We start from the raw sequence: 12,894 nt of genomic DNA on the forward strand, positions 1-12,894 counted from the left end.
GGGGACTCACGACCTTCTTCCTGAACACCCAGGAAGTGTCCCGGAATGTGGGGGCCTGGACCCTGGGGAAGGAGGCCACGGGGCTCTCTCTTCACCCCTAGGAAGGTGGAGACTGGATTTCTTAGTACATTGAACAGAGGCAGCCCTCTGGAAAGAGGGAGAGAGGGTGTGGGACCAGCAGCCACGGGGAGCCGGGAGATGTGTCAGGCACAGTTAAATATCCACGGCCCCACTTTACAGAGGAGGAGACTGAGGTTCACAGAGGTCGAGTCCAGGTCCTCGGGGCTGTTCCCTGTGGTCTTTCCACCACTGCTGAGAACTGAGTGTCTCCTGGAGTCGGGCATTCGGTGCTTGACCCACGGGACATGCTCTCTGACGACAGAAGTTCAGATACCGCCACGGCACAGAAGACAGCTGACTTGGTGAAGTCACAATCCAGAGAGCATTAAATCCCAAACTAGCTGGCAGAGTCCCTGCCCATCACGCGGTGACGCCCACAGCCGCTCTCTTTCTTCCAGGTGACAGGGGCGTCCTGCCTTCCCAGGAGGGGCTCTTCCCTCAGATCTGCAGGTAAGAGGGCCTCACCGTGGCCTCTCGTGGCCTGGGACCGGCTCAGGGGAGGGAGTGGCCAGTCGGGCTGGGTGTGCTTCTCTGAAACCTGTGGCACAGTCTTGTGCCCGATGCTGCTCTGCCACTCAGGCCCACTGCCCTGGTGTCCCAGGTGGCAGGAACCACTGCCGGGAGCTGGCGGAGGTGCCGTGGGTGGTGACAGGGCCTCTGGTGCCTCTGTGCGGGCGGCATTTGGCCCTCCTTGAACTCTCATGGAGCCAAGGACATTAGCTTTGTCCTGGACGGATGGGGTGGGGCCTGGGGCCTTCTGTGCCTGCCAGGCGGGTGCTCCACGCACCTCAAAGCCTAGCCGCAGCTCACAGAAGCGGGCGGCTCCCCCGAGGTTGGAGGCCACACTCGGCCACAGCCAAGCTCCTCGCACACAGGGCTCCCCAGGCCCCTCCTCAGCTCCCCAACAGCCCTTGGCTCCCCTGCTGCTGCCCAAAGTAGGACTGCCCAGCGCAGCCCTGGGGGTCTGCCCACACTTGGGAGCCCAGCCAGCCTCCTGTGGGGCCCTGATACACTCTCCTTCATAGGGGACAGCGCTCCTGGAGTCCACAGGGCCCCTGAGAGCATGGCCTCCACCCCCCACCCCTGCCCCCCAGCACTGGCACATCTGCCGCATCCCACCCACGCCGTGGTCACATGGCCTCTGCACAGCTCCCTCGGTCTGAGCTCCTAGCACAGCTAGCTCAATCCAGAGAGGGCCTGAGGCCCCCTGTCTCAGGGCCACCAGCCAGGGGGACTTTGGCAGGGAGGTGACTCCCAGGAGCTACCACTGGGGCCCCTGGAGTGCTGCAGGCTGACCTTCGAGGTGAGTGTCCAGCCTGTCCCATGGACGGACATCCAAATGGAGGCCCATGCTTGCCGCAGGAGAACAGGGACTCCCCTGGAGTCTCTCTGTGACTGGCTTTGTGAGGGGACAACCGTGGTCTGTTAAGGCCTCTCGTGGGGCCTCATGGGTTCCAGAGCACTCAGCCGTGCTGGGACACCAGCTCTAGGCAGGAGACAGAGAGGGCCTGCTGTGGGCATGTCCCCGAACACGACGTCCAGAAGAGATGCCCGCAGTTGGCTCCAGGGAGCCCTGTGTCCTGGCCTGCTCTGCCCTCATGGACACCTGCTCGGGTCAGCAGGTGCCCCCCTGACATGCAGGAGTTCACGAGGCTGGCTCTGCCCCCCCCAAAGCAAATGCTGGCTGGGATCGAGGCCAGGGCCCAGCTCCACACTGTGGCCCTGAGCAGAGACCCCTGCCCTGAGGTCAGAGTCCCAGGACCTCACAGGCCTGCTGCCCGTCACAGATAGAAAGGGAAAGGAGGACCAGGACCCATACAAGCACTCCTGGGGCCCCAGCCAGGTTGGGGTCAGTGCTGGCTCCAGAGCAGAGAGGAAACATCTCGACTGTTGATTTGCACAACTGCCAAAATGCTTCATTAAAAATGTTTCACGCTGTGGAACTTCCCAGGAGCTGTGTCCACTTTGGGTACTTTTGAATTTTCTCAGGTGGCAGAGCCCTTGTTCAGGGTGGGTTTGTGATTCACCAAATGCTTCCCCTTTTCTGTTTTCCCCAAAGGCAAGGACGATGAGTCTTTTGATCGGAAATCCACGTACCGCGGCTCTCTGACCCAGAGAAACCCCAACGGGAGGAAAGGCACGGCCAACCACCTCTTCGCGGTAAGTTCTTCTCTCACTGTCTGAGGAGATTTAAAAGTCTTGCCAGATTGACACGTTAGTATGAAGTCTTCAGAGACAGGGAAATTGGAATGAACTGATAAAATCAAAACAGAGAGCAGGGTGCCCACCTGTAATCCCAGCCACGCAGGAGGCTGAGGCAGGAGGATCACAAGTTCAAGGTCAGCCTCAGCAACTTAGCAAGACCCTGTCTCAAAAAATAAAAAGGCTGGGGGTGCAGCTCTGCGGCAGAGCACCCCTGGGTTCAATCCCCAGTATTAAGAAAACCAGAACAAAAGGTAAAATCTGCAAAAGGAAATTGGAGACATTTCTTAAAGATGCAGTGTCCTGAGGAAGAAACGCTCCAACAGGCATGTCACGGAGTGACCACTGTGTCCCTGGAGGAGGGAGAGGGAGGGGGGAAAGAAAGAGGGAGAGAAAGGGGCAGGCTCTGCTCCAGGAAGGCCCGCTATGAGGTGGTGGGGTCCTTCCTGGGGGACCCTGGGGCCCACCCAGTGCCACAGGGTCTCCTCAGCCGAATCAGGTGTCAGGTGTTGGGGTCGAAGGCTATTCCCAGACTTATGGGGTGTTCGCTTCCTGGGCTCCCCCTGAACCCCAGATGTGCACGTGTCAGGAAGAGGGCTCACCAGATGACACCAAGGAACTCTCGAGAGTCGGGCTCAGGCCTTTAGAACCACCTGCTCTCATGAGAACTGAGCAGGGCCCAGGAACCCCCTTAATGACCTAAGGAGCTCCCACCAGCCCCACCTCCTAAAGGCACCACCTCGCCACTGCCACATGGGACCATGCTCCAGTGTGTAAACCTGGGGACATGTCAGGTCCAGGCCACGGCACCCGGCTGCCCTCAGCTCCTGCCCACGTCTCAGCAGCTCAGCCTGCTGGCCACCACTCACCCCCCACAGCCACTTCAACTTGACACCAGTTACAAGGGCTTGAGAGCGGGTCCCCTGACCCGGTCTTTCCAGAAGTGCCCAAGGGGACTGGGGGAGCAGCTCAAAGGCAGAGCCCTTGCCTGGTGATGCTCGAGGCCCTGGGTTCGGTCCCCAGCACCTGAGGAAGGAAGGGGAGAGGAAGGGGCAGGAGGAAGGAGCCATCCAGGGAAGACGGAGCTCCTGTTGCTCTTCTTTCAAAAAGCTGCCTGGGAACTCTCAGAGCAGTTCTTGAAAATGAGGCTGAACCTGCCGTGTCTGCTGGGGGAGGTGTCCTGCCTGGGAGGTCCTCTGCCTGCGGCCCGTGGCAGGTGCTGTGCTCCATGGCTGGTCTCAGTGTGCCAGTCAGAGCTGCCCTGAGGCCGGCCCGTGGACTGGACTCAGAGCCTGCCCAGTGGGCACTTAGCTGAATGCCACCATTGTAGCTCCTACGCCTGCTCCATTCCTAACCAGTGTGCCCGAGGGGCTCAGGCGTGCATGCCGCAGCCAGGGCTTTTCTCTGCTCCTCCAGAGAACTCTGCTCGGGCCTTTAGCTTGAGTTCTGCAGACTTCTGCATAAAATGCCACCAAGTGAGGTAACTTTCAGGGCATATTTCAAATCCCTTTCCCAAAGTGATGGCAGGAGGGGACAGAGGCAGAAACCACAAACAGCAGAGACGTGCCAAGCTGGTCAAGGGCAGCCTGATGAGGCAGGACGGTATGACCCTCCCTGGGTGGGCGTGCTCATGTGTAGCCTGAGTGTGTGCGCATACCCAGTGTGGGCACCTGTAGGCACGCCCAGGAACGTGCCCGTGCACATCCCTGAACGTCCAAGACAGTGCACTGTATTCATGTTTCTCTGCACATGCCTGCGAACCTGTCACTTGCCTGTGTGCGTGCCTGAGGACCTGCCACTTGCCTGTGCGCGTGCCTGAGGACCTGTCACTTGCCTGTGCATGTGCCTGAGAACCTGTCACTTGCCTCTGCGTGTGCCTGCAGACCTGTCACTTGCCTGTGCGTGTGCCTGTGTGCTGCTGTGTGCATACTAGTGCCTGGGAGTCTGCGTACATACTCACGTGTGCATGTGTGTTTGTGCTCTTCAGAAACCCGTGATGGCCCACCAGCCCTGACAGGAAGGGCCCTGGGCCCAGGACAGAGCAGCAAGGCAAGCCCCCTGGGCCTCCACACAGCCGCTGTGTCCTCCACGGGCTCTGGGCTTCCTGCTGCACACAGTCCCACCCACAGAGAGAAATGAGAAGAAACACGGGTCAAGGCAGCCTCTGACCCGTGATTCACAGCAGAGAGGATGTGACTGTCCTCCAGGACAAGGCCGTCCACCTGGAAGGACACCCGGAAGCCCTTTTCCACGCCACCCTGTCCGTTTCCCTCTTGGCTTATGGTGCTGCTTTCGTGAACGGAGCAGGGGACAGGCCATCCAGTGAGGGCCGCGGCCAGACGCGTGTTCCTGAGTGCATGGAGCAAGGGCAGAGGACACGTGTCTGCATGGTGCCTGAAAACCAGGCGTCAGGACGAGTGACCGAATGCCACCCACTGAATGTCGAGGTGACCCCCACCCACAGGCCCGTCTGCAGGTCCCTGTGGTCCACAGACAGAAGCCGTTAGGCTGCTGGCCACAGGACGCTGTCCTGAAGTTGCTGCCCTCAGGCATCACCCCAGGGTTTTGGGGGACTTCCCTTTCTAGACAACTCACCCTTCAAACCCAGCTTCCACTCCCGACGTGAGCCTTGTCACTTTTTCCAAGAACTCAGAGTTCAGCAACATCTACATCAGAAACGGCCTGTGCTCACAGTGTCCCTCGCGCCTGGCCGTTCCACCACTACAGCTGGCCAGGGTCAGGTGCCCAGTTTCTTCGTCCCCATCAGGTGGCACAGCACCCTTCTAGGGGCCCAGGAGAACCCCATGTTTAGGACACACATGAGCCAAAGCCAGGAACACCGGTTTCCCCCAGGAACAAGGGTGCTCGGTCCACTCAGAAACATGCTCATGGAGCCCGCGTCCACTTGCCGTGGCCACCAGGACAGAGCACGTCCTGCTGGGCAGAGTATACTCAGTTGTTCCCTAGGTCAGGAGGCCGGAAGTCCCAGCACAGTGTGGGCGGGGTTGGCTCCCTCCCAAGTTCCCAGCATGATCCGTTCCGGCTCCTTCCGACTTCTGGGGGTTCCAGCTGGGCCGCAGCCCTCAGCCTCACCTCCACCCTCATACCCCCTTTTCCTGTGTCTGTCTGTCCACCCCCTTCTTATAAGGCCACCAGTCCTGGGGTGCGGGCCCACCCTAATCCAGTATGCCTTCCTTAACGAGTCACATTTGCAAGACCCTATTTCCACGTAAGGTCATATCCTGAGGTCCCACGTGAACACCAACTGGAGGGGGTGACCTCTGCAGGGCACCATTATTGCCACCATGAACCACAAGGAGAGTGAGAGCTCAAAGATCTCAAGGCTGAGCACCGCGCTGGGAGAAGAACCTGAAGAACGGGGCCGGGGCCCCTCCCGGAGCCCCTCCAACCTGGGGCTTTGCATGGCAAGGAGCCCAGGTGAAATAGTGGGTGGAGGCACAGAGCTTCCTCCAGCCTCGGGAAGCGCAGGGGCCTGGCCATGCCCTCACATGCCCTCCGCCCTCGCTGCGCCCTCTCTTTCCCTCTTGACTGGCAGCCACTCCTCAGACTTGCAGCAGGAGCCCCCGGCTCTTCGGTCCCAGCTCTCTGCGAGTGCCCCAGCCCTGCAGCCACAGCCCCTGTTCCAGACACCCCAGAGAATGCACAGGGCCAGCCTCGTCCTTGGTGTGGCCAACCTAGAGGTGGCCCAGGCCAGATGAAGGGACTCTGCTGGGCCCAGCAGGGGCAGCAGGCCGTGTTGGCCTACTTGGGTGTTCTGATGACCCCACATTGAGTTCTGCTCTTCTCCCATTTCACCAAAGGGGTTTCAGAAGCAGGACTACGGGCCCTCCGTGGGGCATGAGGTCCTGCCAGGTAGTACACACACCTGTTACGAAGAACTTGCCAGCAAGAGATGCGCCCAGGGGCCACATCCAGCTCTCAGTCCTGCCACGCCAGTCCCTGGTACACTGCCCCTGAGGCCAGAGGCCACAGTACTGGTACAGCGTCTCCCTGGTCCATGGCACAGGAAGCTCGCCCACCCCTAACGGAGGTGACATGAAACCTTAAAGGTGGTGGGAGAGTCACCCAGACCAGCCAAGGAAGGAGCTGCAGGGGCTCTGGAGGGTCTGTCCTCTGCAAGGCCGCCTTGCCCTCTGGCCCCACAGTCCTGCCCCCAGGGCTCCTCCCTTGCCTCCCACATGCATTCCTCCTCTGGGTCCTTCACAGATCCTCTCCCTCTGTCCCCGTCCTCTCCTCACCTGCGTCCAGGCTGTCCCAGTCCATGGCCGAGACCTCAGTAAAGAGCTTTAGACCCACAGAGTGGCCCACGGCTGTCCCTCAGGCCCCAGACACCTGACCTCCACTGGGGCATCATGACCGTGTCCCCAAAGCTCCTCTCTCAGCCCCCTGGCTCTGGGTCCAGAGACCCCCGACCCAGGATCTCACCACCCTCCCACCCCCTCCCTTCTGCCCCAAGCCCTGCCCGTGTGTCTCCCTGTGGGGACTCCCTGCCTCCCCTCGGAGTCCCTCAGGGGGCAGCTCTGCTCCTGTGTAAGGCCAGGGAAACCTGGATCCCAAAACAGAAACTGTGAGGAAGGAAAGTTAAAGGCAGTAGATAAAGATAAACATATTCTAAATAAAATATCAGTGAGTGAAACCCGGTGGTGTATTTAAAACCTGAGCAAGTAGCCATTCCAGGAGAGTCAGGAGTTTTTAATGTTGGGAAAAAATCTATTATTGTAGTAACAAACTGAATGAGAAAACCCCCAAGTCCACTTCAGTCAATAGGGAAAAAATGCGATTGCAAACAGCTTAGCAAATTATGACGAAGAGTGTTTTTGGTCCCAGGTGTCCACAGCTCTGGGAGGGAGGTGGGGTTATACCTCCTCCAGGAGGGGACTCACATGCACAGGTTCAAGTTCATAGGCACAACTCAAGAGGCCTAGATGAAATCCTGACCAGGCCATGCTGGACCTAGAGTACTCGGCCCTCCCTGCCCCAGATCCATGGCCAAGGTACAGAGGTGGGGGAAGAGCTTGCCCCTCCAGACGGCGTTCAAAGCCCTTGTGGGATCACTTCCCCAAGAAGCTGGGTGCAGCCTGAGATGGCTTGGCCAGGCTTGTGGCCCTGGGGCTCTGGGCAGCTACAAAGAGCAGTCGCAGCTCACACCTGGCCTTTGTTCTGTGCCACCTACTGCCTCCCAAAGCAGCAAGGTGCCACAACTCACTGCAACTAATCTGCTGTGCTGACGGAGGATTCATGCTCACACCTGCACACACTCACACCTGTACACACTCTCACACCCGCACACACTCACACCTGTACACACTCTCACACCTGCACACACTCACACACCTGCACACACTCACTCTCACACCTGCACACACTCACTCTCATACCTGCACACACTCACACTCCCAGGGTGACGTTGGAGTCTCACTCCAGCTCCTGAAGTCTCAGTCTCCATTGCCCCAGGTGGCCCTCAGGCTGGCACACACCCATGGGGACCACCTACCGTCAAGAAAGGTCCACCCTCCACCACACGATTCCCACCCAGGAATTCAGGTGCAATTTCTCAGAAGTGGAGCCAGGCATGAGGAAAGTTTTTAACGCTTCCCTGTGACTCCAATCTGCAGGGGAACACTGTGACCCACCTGATCCTTCCAGAGTCCCTTACCCCACCCAGTCCTTACCAGATCTCTCAGGGAGCCCACCAGCCAGAAACCCTCCTGACCTGGAAGAGACAGCCAGGTCTGGAAGAAGGAGAAGGCGGGTTCCCAGAGGGCGCCATGGTGCCCCAGAGCTGCCCCTAGAAGTGTGAAGGAGGCCCAGACAGTGGCCCATCAATCACCCGCTGCACAGACCCAAGAGGGGCAGCCTGCTGCGTCTCCTGCAGCTCGGCTCCCTCAAGAAGACGGGGTTCAGTTGCCCTCAAAAGACCTTTAACGTAATCTACCATTACTCAGAACACGATGGTTTAGGTTCTGAGGCCCACATTAAATGGCAGAATGTCCTATGGTTATTGTAAGTGACATAAATATGTAGATATTTTCACAACTAAGGATGCCATGGTTACAGCATGAGGTGGGAAGAATGAGCCCCACATCTGTCGAACTGACAAGAAAGTGCATGGGAGGCTCACCTGGAGAAAAAGCACCAGACCCCAAAGGGGGCAGCTTCTGTGAGGTCGTCTGTGCTTTCTCTTGTGTGTGTGTGTGCACTAAATTTTTCCCAGTGTGTATGAGTTGCATTTGTAATAAAATAAACTTGTGTTTTTCGATAAAGATCAAGCTGCTGGCTTTAGCGTAGGATCAACTTGTATTGAACATGAGCTGGGAAGACTGTGGGAGCCTAGAAGACGGACTTTTCGTGATGGAGTTGGACGGAAGTGGTCTGCTCGGAGCCAGTGCGCCCGCCGAGGAAGGGCTGCTGGTCAGCAGGGCTGAGAGGCCAGGCAGGATGCGAGTGGCTGCACTGGGCGATGGCGACCTCCGTCCTGCCTTCAGCCCAGATTCTGACTCAGAGAAGGGCGAGAGAGGTGCACCGAGGAGCCAGGGGCGGGGGTGTCTCCTGGTGAGGGCTGCGGCTCTGGAGCTGATGTCTCGTGGCACTTGACTTTGGAGCCTGGCCAGAGGCGAGCGCGAAGAGGGAGGCTAATGTGCTTTAAAACCACTCGGCCCAAATGAAATTATATCATTCAGGAAGGAACAGATCACCTCGCTGATGAGCGTTTAAAAAAAAAAATACCAAGAAAGGAAAGAAAAAAGACGAGGTCCTCTCCTGGTGTGGCCCTTCAGGGAGACGGTGCATTTAGGGACGGCAGGCAAAGGCGCCGGCTTGGGGAGGGCATCTGGGGGCGTCAGCTGCTCCCTCATGGATTATAAAGGTGAGCAGGCGGCCACCGGGCCTCACTGCACAGCCAGGGCAGCTCCGCACACGGAGGGAGATCGATCGGTGAGTGGCATCAGGTGCTGGAGAGGCTGGCGCGGCTCAGCCGCTCTGTGAGATCTGTCCTTTGTTAGGCGTAGACCAGGTTTATCTGAGACTGGCCTCTTCTCCTGGCAGCCAGGCTGGGGCTGAGCAGGACGGGCAGTGGCAGCTGCCCTCAGGTCTGTGCGTCCAGCCACCTGGAGCCCCGGCACTCCAGTGCTCTCGTGGTGGAGAGGTGAGCCGAGGTATCCACGGAGCTCTACCTGGGAACCCCGCTGGGCAGGGAAGTCCCCAGCTCCAGGACACAGGTCCTTGGGGTCAGGACCCCCGAACTGCTGACGTTCCAGGATGCCCTTCACCTGGCCTGGGTCCTATTCCAGGGGACAGGCAAAGGGGCCAGCCCAAGTGGGTGCATGTGTTTATTCCTCTTCAAGGTAGCACCTCCATCCTCTAGGTTGGGGATCCCTTGCCCTGTGTGGGACTCCCCAAGAAAGAGGTGGACATTTTATTCAGTGCTGATGGACAGCTCTTTCTGTGGAGCTCAGGGAGGGGCTGGGTCAGCTGAGGGGTCCTCCTCTGAAACAGACGGGGCTCTCGGGCACCTTCCGGTGGTAACAGAAATGACGAGGTGGGAGCAGGGAGGACGGTTCACCAGGCTTTTCAGCTGGACACTGCTGATGTAGGTGGGCAACTCTACTCCAGCATGGCACAGAGGGTTTGGGGGTCCCTGCTCTCATCCACAGCAGCCTGCTCCCGTCATCTGTAGGGGTGTCCTGTGTGTGAGAAGAGGTTCCGGTGCTGCCTGCACCTCAGAGCTTCAGCAGACCGGATCGAAGACTGGGTGGGGTGAGCAGGCTCAGAAAGGACCCAGGATGCTAAGTGTCCTGTCACACCCGACTACCGGCTGCTGTCCTCTGACAGGGCAGGGCAGCGGATGGGCCTCAGTGTCAGCAGGACTTGGGCCAAGAGTGGTAAAGGACTGAGCACCGAGGTCGCAAACCCAAACCCCACCCTCTGAGGTTGGCGAGGTGCTCCTCCACCCCAGGGCTCTGTGGGGCCACCTCCCCACCCCCCAGGGCCTGGAGGGCTCCTCCTGGTTCCTAACACAGGAGGACAGACAGACCCGAGGCTGCTCCAAGACAGCCATGTTCACACGTGTTGTTCACACACTTCCCTGCTGGGGCTGCGTGTGTGTGCTCGCACACACACACACACACCCGTGCAGCACAGCCCACTCCTACACATGTGCACACACTCGGACACTTGCATGACTCTCTCATGCTCTTGTGACCTGAGTTCCTGGGCTTGGCATGCACACATCTCATTCCTATCTAACCTGGCCCTCCCCCTGTCCCCAGGCTGTGCCCTCCTGGTGTGCCATCCCTAGAGGGGCCTTGTTCAAGAAGCCAGGGGCATGAAGTCTCTGAGTGGCTGCTTCCTGTGTCTGCTGCTGCTGGGCCTGGTCCTCCAGGGGGCTGCAAGCCGAGCCCCACAGCACTCCATGGAAATCCGAAGTGAGTGCTGGGACCGTGGGTGCTCAGTACCCAGGGGTAGAGGGCTGGCCACCTCCTAAGCCATACGCTCCAGCTCTGGGGGCCAACCTCCTGCTAGGACATCCTGGGGACCAGCCCTCTTCCCAGGATAGCCCGTCCCCTCCCTCCATGCCCACTTCTGCCCAGCTGGGCCTGGTCTCTCTTGAACCTGGGAGGGGGGTCAAGAAGGGCAAGTGGACCCAGTATAAGTCTGAGTTCTTATTTCCAAAGCCACATGACTGTCTCGACATGGCCTTGACCCTCTGGGTGCCCTTATCTCAGGTGGGCTCCAACACAGCCTGGTGACCAGGCAGCCATCAGCTGAGGGGCCGTGTGGGGATGAGCCTGTGGGTCTGGGCACATGACACACCCTGGGGGTGGGGGTCCCACGCGGTGCTGTGCTCTTCCCTTTGTAGCTCCTGACATCAATCCTGCCTGGTACAGAGGCCGGGGGATCAGGCCTGTGGGCCGCTTCGGCCGGAGGAGGGCAGCCCTTCGGGACGTCCCCAGGCCTGGGCTGCAATGCTGGTCCACCTGCCTCCCGCTGGAGGGTGGTGCCAAGTACCCCCAGGATGGCTGATGGCCCGCTGATGAAGACCCTGAAGACCCGGACCCCATGAGCCTCCCCACCCACCCTCTTCCTCCCAGCTCCTTCCCTTCCATGATAATAAAGGCTCTGGCCTGGCTTATTGCTGTCTGCGACTGTGTGGTGACAAAGTGGGAGGGGCCTGAGTCAGGAGCTGGGACTGTCCTTGGTCACCTGCAGCCCACAGCCCCCCACACCTGAACAGCTGCTCAGGAGCACACTGCACAAGACGGTGGGCACCATGCACCACTGTCCCCAGAGGAGGCAGCACAGCCCCTCAGCCTGGAGCTGTCCCTCCCCGAGTCTCAATCCTTCTCTCTCTCTCTCTCTCTCTCTCTCTCTCTTACTTTAATTTTCATAGCAGTTTTAGTTTCACAGCAAAAATGAGCAGAAGGTTCAGAGCATCCTGCTTCCTGCTGCCTCCATATACACTGCCTCCTGCCCCCAATATCTCACACATTTGGTGACACACCATGGTCACCCAGAGCCACCTACACTGGGGTTTGCTCTGGGTGCTGTGCGTCCCAGGGGTTTGAGCTCGTGTGGAATGACAGGGTCGCCAGTGTCCTGTACACAGAGCAGACTCCTGCACCATCAGAGCCGTCCCTCCCCTCTCCCTGGCAACCCTGGCAACCACCATCCTCCTCCCTGCATCCTCCTGGCCTCCCTTGCTGCTCAGAGGGGCACTATGTGCTGTCCCCACTCAGCCCTGGGAGACTCCAGCACCACACTGTGTCCCTTTCTATTACACAGAGACGTCACCATGCTCAGGCATAACTGCTCTGGTGTCAGGGACACACCACACTACTGGTCAACGGACCCATTCCTGGGCCTCTCTGAGGCTCAGTTCCACGTCTGAATCAGGCGCAGCACCCTCCCTCATTCCCGAGCTCAGAGGGCAGGACACCTGCCTGGATGGCATAGGCCCTTCCCCAGCCTTGGGCCTGTCTGGACAGCCTGGACTGTTCAGAGGGGTCTCCCTGGCCACAGGACTCCTGGCCACCTAGGCTCAGAGGGCCATGAGGCAGGACCCCAGCTCCTCTAGCCCGGACCTCCCACCTGGGGTTAACACAGACACTGACCTCCCAGCCACAGGGGAGCCCTGGTGCCCCCCAGGTGGAGTGTGCCTTTGGGAACTGGGCCTGCTCCCCGGGAGGCAGGTGCTGGGTCAGGCTTGGACGGCTCATGGCACAGAAAGGCAGCAGTACCACCGCTCCCCAGACAGCTGAAGCAGGTCAACATGACCCCGCCCGGCAATTTCACCCGGGACACAGGACATGAACCCAGGTAGAGATGGATCCTCATAGGGGGTCCACAGCAGCACAGCTGGACGTGCCCACTGCCTTGGTCAGGGCTGGCTGCTCTAGCCAGGTGCCACAGACTCGGAGCCTTGGACAGCCAACTGTTAACTCTCCCGGTTCCAGGGGCCAGCACACCTGCCATCTGTGAAGCCACTTGTCCTCACATGGTGGAGAGAGGGCACCAGCTTCTTCTCCAACCGCACAGTCCCGTCCCTGAGGCTGC

General features: G+C 59.3%; 1 protein-coding gene across 1 annotated transcript in view; it reads left to right on the top strand.

Annotated features, from left to right (window-relative positions):
* The window catches only part of Mlph (melanophilin), a 43,892-nt gene extending 39,556 nt beyond the window's left edge, over positions 1-4,336 (top strand). The window contains exons 13-15 of the mRNA XM_077795269.1: positions 519-570; positions 2,180-2,280; positions 4,310-4,336. Coding sequence (XP_077651395.1) covers positions 519-570; positions 2,180-2,280; positions 4,310-4,336 — 180 coding nt within the window. The remainder of the gene's footprint in view (positions 1-518; positions 571-2,179; positions 2,281-4,309) is intronic.
* The last annotated feature ends 8,558 nt before the right edge of the window (positions 4,337-12,894 follow it).

Source organism: Urocitellus parryii, chromosome 1 (assembly GCF_045843805.1).
Source record: "Urocitellus parryii isolate mUroPar1 chromosome 1, mUroPar1.hap1, whole genome shotgun sequence".
Classification (NCBI taxonomy): Eukaryota; Metazoa; Chordata; class Mammalia; order Rodentia; family Sciuridae; genus Urocitellus; species Urocitellus parryii.